At 37.3% G+C, this 8,487-nt stretch overlaps 1 protein-coding gene and 1 pseudogene across 1 annotated transcript; one reads left to right on the top strand and one right to left on the bottom strand.

Moving 5' to 3' along the window:
* Positions 1 to 709: 709 nt before the first annotated feature.
* LOC105741900 (putative olfactory receptor 9A1) lies at positions 710 to 1,627 on the bottom strand. The gene is given in 6 exon segments (XM_012514247.1): positions 710 to 876; positions 879 to 1,058; positions 1,061 to 1,101; positions 1,103 to 1,223; positions 1,226 to 1,514; positions 1,517 to 1,627. Coding segments are annotated over 6 exon segments (909 nt in total).
* A 1,607-nt stretch (positions 1,628 to 3,234) lies between these two features.
* LOC101591479 lies at positions 3,235 to 7,435 on the top strand (annotated as a pseudogene).
* The last annotated feature ends 1,052 nt before the right edge of the window (positions 7,436 to 8,487 follow it).

Below are 8,487 nucleotides of genomic sequence, written 5' to 3'. Positions count from 1 at the left end.
ACACACCCAGCCCTCCAATTGCTAAGGTGGTAGGCAGGGTTGTGGAGATCACTCTCACAACTCACAGTCAGGAAGATACATCCCAGGGAAGTAGTAGTGTCACTATTGGACCTTGAAGGCAGGAATTGCCAGGAAAGATGGAAGCTTGAGTTTGGATCTGGAATCACTCAGGGAAGCAATAACTTCACATAGCAAGAGGACACTATGAGAGAATAGGACACTATAAAGGAGGATGATCTCAACCTCTGGAATTGAATATTTGTATGTCAGCTGTAGGGGAAGCAATCATGCTTTTCTTGCTTTTTTATTACAGGTTTGAGTCTTCTAAAAATCATATTATTTCATATATTTACATTTGCAAAATTTATTTTATGAGATGTACCTACAGAAATGTGTGTAGGTACATTCTTCTGATCCATTAAAAATATAATGAAGTGAGAGTGCAGGGAGCTGGAACTCAATAATGATTGCTTGCCTAGCATGTAAGAGGCCCTGAGTTCAACCCCCAGAACCACTAATAACAGCAACAGCAACAACAGCAATGTGATCTTCCATGTAGAAGCCATCTAGTTACAAAGTGGAGTATAGTCAGAACGTTAAAGTCCCTTGTTGACCACAAACTATTTGATGACAAGAACAGCCATTTCAGATTTGAGTCAGTACTTTCACATTACTTGAGTCCATGGTGAGGATTGTTCTTGGGAAAGAACTAATTCTTGAGAAGCTGATAGCCCTGATTCACAGTATCTTGAAAGGAGTATATGAATTTGTTATTCTGGAGAGTAAAGATGAAAGGGTTTATGAAAGGTGTCACCACTAAAACCAGCAGTGATGCCACCCTGTTGTACTCAGCTGCCTGCATTTGCCTGGGCTTCAGTAGAGGAACAAGCAGCTGCCAAAGCTGATCACAACATAAATGAAGTAGGAGGCACAGGTGGAGAAGGCTTTCCTCCGGCCAGAAGCTGAGGGGATCTTGAGGTTGGTAGAGACAAAGTAGGTGTATGAGATAATTGTAGGTATTACTGAACCAACAATAACAAAAACAGCCAATAAAAAAAAATAGACTCAGTGAAAAGAATGTTATTGCAGGACAGTTTGAACTGTCACAGTAAAATGGTCTAACAGACTTGATTTGCAGGTGGCATAGACCAGCCAGATTTGAAAAAGGAATCCAAGCACCCATCACACAGCTACCATACAGATACAGGTGTGGTTGTTCATGTGATGGTGTACCTCAAGGGATTACAGACAGCCACATAATGGTCCATGGCCATCACTCCTATCAATGCCAATTCCAAGGTTCCAAAAGAGAGGTACAGATAGAGTTGCGCACAACATGAGGTCAAAGTTATTATTTGGGTCCTTAGGAGCAGCAATCCCTGGAGCATAAAAGGGACAGCAGTAGATGTGATCAGTATCTCCAGCACAGAAAGGTGACTGAGGAAGAAATACATAGGGGACCAAAGATGTTTATCAGCACAGACAGTGATGATGATGACAATATTGGGAATAATATTGTCACTGAGTATAGGAAGAAGAAAGGAGCAAAAAGAAGGTAGCATAATGTTTCGGAACCAGGGAAACCTAAAAGAAAACATTCAGTGGCACTGGAGTAATTTCCCAACATTTAGTGCTGACCACTCATTCCTAAAAAACCTACAAACAGAGGAGAGATAACACTGCTCATCTCAAACAAGGAAAAATGAAATCTTGTAATTTTCAGCAAAGTGGATGGGATTAGAAGACACTGTGGTAAGTAAAATAAGACAGACTCAGAAAGACAAGTTCTGCATGTTTTCTCTCATATACAGAACTAAAAAAAAAGTCAACCTGAGAGTAAAATAGTGATTGCCAGAAATTGGGAAAGGTTGGTATATGGGGAAATGGGGTCAGTTTGATTAGTATATGCTGTATGCCTGTGTTGAAATAGATCAATCCCCACCAATGTGTACCATGAACACATGTTACACTCTGGATCCCACTCAGGCTTTAACTACACAGGGCCTTGGTTTTGGTGTAATAGAAAGTTTGAAAAATCTCCTCAGATATAGTATTCTATCATCATTCTTCTCCCCTAAGTCATATAAGAAATTAAAAAAATTCAGCTGTCACTTATATGCAATAAACCCAAAAGGCTGAGCCCCTTAGAGTTTCTGCTCACTTTCTTCATATCTTTGTTTAGATGACCAAGTTCAGGGAGCCTTTACTTGTCATCTTGTCTAAGAGAACACATAGTATCCTCTGCTCTGTCACCTCACTAGATATTTATCTTTGTAGTCTCCATCACTTAAAATTAAATGTTTGCTTTTTGGTTTTTGGCACTCATTTTTACTATGTAAGCACTGAAAACGAGAGTTCTCATTCACTGTGTCTGGTAGAGATTGAGCTGGTTTTCATCAGATATTTTGAGTGAGCCATTGGATTAGTCAGTAAGTCCCTCGGTAGCTTATCCAGTCCCTGCTACCACTTTACAAGCAAATGGGCTCCTCTTCTTTTTTGTGTTCACAAGACAGTGCCCTATCAGCATTCAGCCTTCTCTCTGGATGGAATGGCTGTTGCATAAACAAGGAGCGATTTGTTGGGAGGGCCCAGTAGTTTGCTTTCCATAGTTTCTAATTAGGCAGCACCAGATGAAAAATTAGGAGAGATGAGGATTATAACAATGGGAAGGAGCTCTGCTATATCAGTACTCAGAGTAGAGGTGAAACTACTTTCCATCCAGCCCGCTACTTTGCTGCTTCCCATCCCACTGTGCAGGCCTTGAGTATCCTGACTCTAGAAGGTAGCATGTCCCAAATTACTCCTCCTGATCCCTCTTACCCTGTCCTTCACAGAGGGGAAGTACTGGAAAACACTCACCTCCAGAGGGAGGGACTAAGTGAAAGAGCTGTATGACTCTTCAGAGCTCAGCCCAAACAGTCACCTGCCTGATCAGCACTGAGCATACTCTGTGGGTCAGAGCAAGCTGCCACCACCTTCACCCTCAGAGAAATGGAAAACTCTCCTCGTACTAGCTGTTGTGAATCTGTCCAGAAAGCATAATGCTGTAGGGTGCCCAACTGTTTCTTTTTCTCTCCTTCTTTCCTTCTGCAATATGTCCCTAAGGAAAGCTATTCATAGAGGAAAGTTAGTTTATTGAAACCTTAGGGATGCAATCAAGGGAAAGTCAGAGGAATGTTCAGCCTTTCTCTCTTGAGGCTAGTCAAGTTTTAGAACTCTTAAAAGTTTTAGGTAATGGACAAAATGGAACATTCTTTCATCAAGGGTTTCTCAACATTTCAAATGCCTTCCTTCCAGGTTTTGAGCCCTAGTTATCTGCAGAAGTTCAGGTTGGTCCTCTATTCTAATATGTGCAAATAATTCCAGTTAGCCTTTCAGAACCTAAGCTGTCCCCCAAAATAAGACTTCACAACAGTGCCAAGATCCGTATCAAAGACCCAGAGCACAAGGACAGGCAAATGGTGAGAGCAAAATGGTGGAATTGGCAGCTACAGACCCCTCTCTCTGCAGAATCCTAAGAAAGAAAGCAAAAGCTGTCTGAAAGGACTTTATCAGAGCTGAAAAGACTCAAAGATTTGTAAAAATCAAACACTGATTTGAGAGAAGGATTCCTAAGAATATTAGGAAGCTTTGTGATATCTTTACCTATCATTTTTCCCCTACTCCCAAGCTCAGCAAGTCTTGAAAATTAAAGCCTTTGTTTCCAGTGCAGGGACCCAGCAGAGGGTAATTTATTCAAGTATTGAATCTGAACTAATCTGCTTGGGGTACTTGAACACAGGTGGTCATACTTATTTCACTCAACACAGAACTCCTTCATGGTCAAAAGACGCAAGCATTGTTTATGGTCATTGTGAATTAAGTAAAATCCAGGGCAATAGTTACTGTAGAGACAAATAATAGACTGCCTAAACCTGGGGAAAGATGGAGGAAATTTCTTAGGAATATTGTGGAAAACCATATACATGTCCAGGGAAGACATATGCTCAGAAAATACCTGAAAAGTCTCTAATCCTTTTACTTCTGATTGGTACCTGTGCTCACTAGAATCCTGACTAAGTGAGGAGGAGTGCCCCAGCCCAGAATTGATCTGCAAAGACAGAGGTGTCTGGTTTTCTTATTCATTTGTGACTATTTCATGTCTTTTGTTACTGTTGATTTTTGAGGTTTAGTTTCAGAGATTTTCTCCTGGTACTCAGTGAAATCTATTTCAGAAGGTTAAGTTAATACAATATAAAGGAACAGAGTTTTCCATGACCACTTATAACCTGAAATGTATTCTTTGTAATAACATTGTGGAAAAGTCACCAATCTAGTGGATGACTGCAGTCCTCAACAAGACAAAACACCATCAGGCAAAAACACCAAAAGGCAAAAGAAACAGCATACCTTCAGAGCAAGAATCTGATTTCCTAAGTTATGCCACATCAATATCCAAATACCTTTTTTTTAACAACAGAAAATCATAAGGCAGGTGGAAAACAGTAATCTAAGGCCCATTTAAAAGGAAAAAAAAAACTGACAGAAACCATTATTACTGAAGGTTAGACATTTTACTTAAAAAAGACTTTATGGTTTAAATATGTTCCAAGAGGTAAAAGTAAGCATGTTCTAAGATGTCAAGAAAGGGGACTAAAAGGAATCAGAAAAATAATGTTTGAACAAATAAAAATGTCAATAATAAATTGAAATTATAAAAATTCTTTCTTTCTTTTTTTCTTTTTTTTTCCCCCAGAACTGGGGATTGAACTCAGGCCTTTGCGCTTGCCAGGGAAGTGCTTATTCCACTGAGCCATCTCCCCAGCCCTGAAATTATAAAAATTCTTGAGCTAAAAAGTACAATAAATAAATGGAAAATTCACTAGAGAGGCGTATTTTAACTAGTAGAAGTAGTAATCAATGAAATTGAATTTAGGGGAACTGAAGATATTGACTATGAGAACCAGAAAAAAAAAATGATGAAGGAAAATGAACTGGGCATAAGGTACCTATTGCATACTATCAAGTATTCCAACCTACATACAATGGGAAACTCAGGAGGAGAAGACAAAGTGAAATTGCAGAAAGATCATATATATAAAAAATGGCCTAAGAATCCTCATGTTTGCTGTAAACAAGAATATGTATCAAAGAAGCTCTGGAAGCTCAAGCTGAATAATCTTAGATCAATACCCAAGGATTGGTATCCAAGGATTGGTAATCCTTCAAGGATAGAGGCAGATTCTTAGAAGCATCAAGAGAAAACACCTTGTCATCTATAAGATATCTTTGTAAGATCCATGGTCAACTTTTCACAAAAATTATGTAGGCCAGGAAGCATCACAGTAGCATATCAAAAATACTGCAAGAAAAAACTATCAGCTAAGAATTTTGTATCCAGATAATGTGTCCTCAAAAATGAATGGAATTAAGACATTCTACTGAAACAAAAGAGATTGATTGCCAGTAGATATGGTCTATCTGAAATGTTACAATGAGTCCTTCAGGTTCAAGTGAAAAGATACTAGATATAGACTTGATGCCATGTAAATATATAAAGACATCCATTAAGGATAACTAGGAAAATATACAATCCAGTTTGTGTGTGTGTGTGTGTGTGTGTGTGTGTGTGTGTATTTTAGTGAAGAGTCTATGGGGTGTTCAGGGTCTCACTACTAGATTGGAGTTGTAGTGGTCTGCCTGTTTACAGCCTCCCAAGAGCTGGGATTACAGGCATGCTACCACATCCAGTCTCAATGGCCATCTAAGTGTGCCCCATGGGTGGGGCCAGTACAGCAGGCCTGGGGCTTGAATCCCAGGCCCCTGCATCTGCTTGCAGGTGCTTTAATCTGCTGAGCTATTTGGCTGGCCCTACAATCCAGTTTTATTTTTCACAATTCCATGTTTTATTTCCTACATAATTTAAAAACCAGATGAATAAAAATATTTTTTATTAATTTCATGATAGAGTGATAACATTTATGACAACACAAAAGAAGATGGTGCTATATAAACTAGAGTTTGCATACTATTGAAGTTATTTTGCTATCATTTTAAATTACATTGTTTTAAAGGAGTAGGGTCATGTAGGTCAGTGAGAAGAGGAGGATAAGGAGAAGAAGAAAATCAAATTGTTTATTATAAAAAACAAGTAAATAAAAATAACAGAAGAAGTAAGGAGAAAACAGTATAAGACAAACAGAAAATAAATAGAAAATGGCTATTAGTAGTGAAATGTAAATATCTTAAACTCCAGCAAATAATCTCAATATAATTAAAAAGAATGATATATCAAATTTATTTTCCAACCATAATGAAGGAGAATAAAAATGTATAACTGAAGTTAAGTTGGAAAAATCATAAATGTATGGAAATTATACATTGTCTAACACCTATCAAAGTAATGAAATTAGAAAATAATTAGAGATAAGTGAGAAAATTTGGAGCTGGAGAGATGGCTAAGTGCAAGGGCCTGAGTTCAATCCCCAGTTCTGAAATAAAAAAAAAAAGAAAAAGAAAAAGAAAGAAAATTCAACATACTCAAATTTATGAAAAGTAATAAAGGCAGTGTTCATAAAAATAATTTATAGCTTTGAATACTTGAATTAAAAAAGTGGGATTATCTCAAGTAAGTAATTTATATACAATAGAAGTAGCAAAAAAAAAAAAATGAAACTGAAAGCAGAAGGACTAAAATAAAAGAACAGACACAAATGGAATAGAGAATACAAAGTAGAGAGAACCAATGAGAACTTCATGCAACAACTCATCTTGATCTAGAATGAGATAGTATCACCATTAGAAAGCTGTACTCAAGAAGGTAAGGATGTGAGTCTTGAGAAAGCACTAATAAACCATCATATTTGAAGGGTGATGCTGAATTTAGAAAGATATTTGGTCTCACTGAAGATTTGAGAGTTTGCCTTACTTGAGTTTCTGACCATTTGAACTGTGGAAAAATTTTATTTTAGCAGTGTGGTGAAGAGTGCCACATACAGAGAGACAGAGTTCGTGGTGAAGGAAGAGAAAAAGGAACAGTTGTGATGAGAAAGGCAAAAACCATTAAGAAGATGGAGCACACAAAGAAGAGAAAAACGGAGAGTGCTTTTAACATTGTCACAAATGGGGAAACAAATGTCATCTCTTCTGAACCCCTTAGCAGTATTTTACCAACTTCTGATAACATTCTCCCAAGCCACAGCAAAACCAGAGAAGAAAAGAAAATAGATGCAAACCACTGTTCCCGAGAGCAGCAGGAAAAAGGTGCGCTGAATTCAAATGTAATTTTTAAACAAAATCATTCGTTTACTAAAAATTACACTGAAGATATTTTCCAACATTGACACCACGAGAATTAGAAGAAACCATCTAAGATGGAAAAATAAGACTTAAACAGGTACTAAAGGAGAATGAAGCAGCTCTTAAAGAAATGCGGAAGAAGATGCAACAAAAATAGCAAAATGCCCTGTATTAAAGACTTCAATGAAATAACTTTTAAATAGGCATTTTAAATTAATACAGTGATTGCCCTCGTATCTGTCAGGGATACATTTCATGATTCCAGTGGATGCCTGAAACCGAAGAGTACTGGACTCAGCAGTTCCTTGACAGCCACCCCAGTGGCTAAGACAGCTACTTAAATACCAATGTGGACACACTGGACAAAAAATAATTGCTGTTTTGAGCAGGACAGTGTAAGATTACATTGCACTACTCAGAACTAACATACAACTTAAATTTATAAATTATTTCTTCTTGAAACTTTCCATTTAGTATTTTGGACACATGGAAAACAGAACTATAAGCTGGAGAGATAGCACAGCGATATAAGTGCCTGCCTGGCAAGCACAAGGTCCTGAGTTCATCCCCAGTACCAAAAAGAACAGAACTGTAAAGGACTACTATAAGTTAATCATAGATGCATTAAAGTGTTTTTGAATATGACTTACTTTTTCATCAATTGATTATAAAATTTTATTGAAGGAATACAGAGAAGGTTGATTAACATGATGTGAATAATACACATGAGGGTCCTGAACCATTGTCATTAGACACCTTTTTTGGAAGGAAAAGTTATTGTTCCTGTGTCTTAACTGATGCTTTCCAAGTTTGGGTATTTGCACAGGATTTTTTTATTACTGTATCTTTAGCTAACTTTCTCATGTGTTGCTCCAATAATAGTTACTATGTGCTGTTGAAATTTTGCAATTCAAGAGAACAAAGGAGCTGTAAACATGACTTTATCATTGAGTTTGTATATGTACTTTTGGTCTCCTTCCCCATAAAAATGATGATGCCTTCTCTTCACCACTATTAATTTTTTAAAATTTTATCACAGAAGATATATTACAGCAGCATCATTTAAGTGTTGAGATATTTCTCTGGCATGAAGGATACTTATTTTATAACTCTACAAAGCTATTTTATAAATCCAAAACAGTATTTGGAATTCACACTGTTTGAGTGTTTGATGCATTATTGACTTCAAGTGTTGTATTATTGTGCAGC

Source organism: Octodon degus, unplaced genomic scaffold (genome assembly GCF_000260255.1).
Source record: "Octodon degus isolate 3935 unplaced genomic scaffold, OctDeg1.0 scaffold00027, whole genome shotgun sequence".
Taxonomy (NCBI): domain Eukaryota; kingdom Metazoa; phylum Chordata; class Mammalia; order Rodentia; family Octodontidae; genus Octodon; species Octodon degus.
Note: the sequence above shows the minus strand (reverse complement) of the source record. Positions and strands in the feature narration are given on the sequence as shown.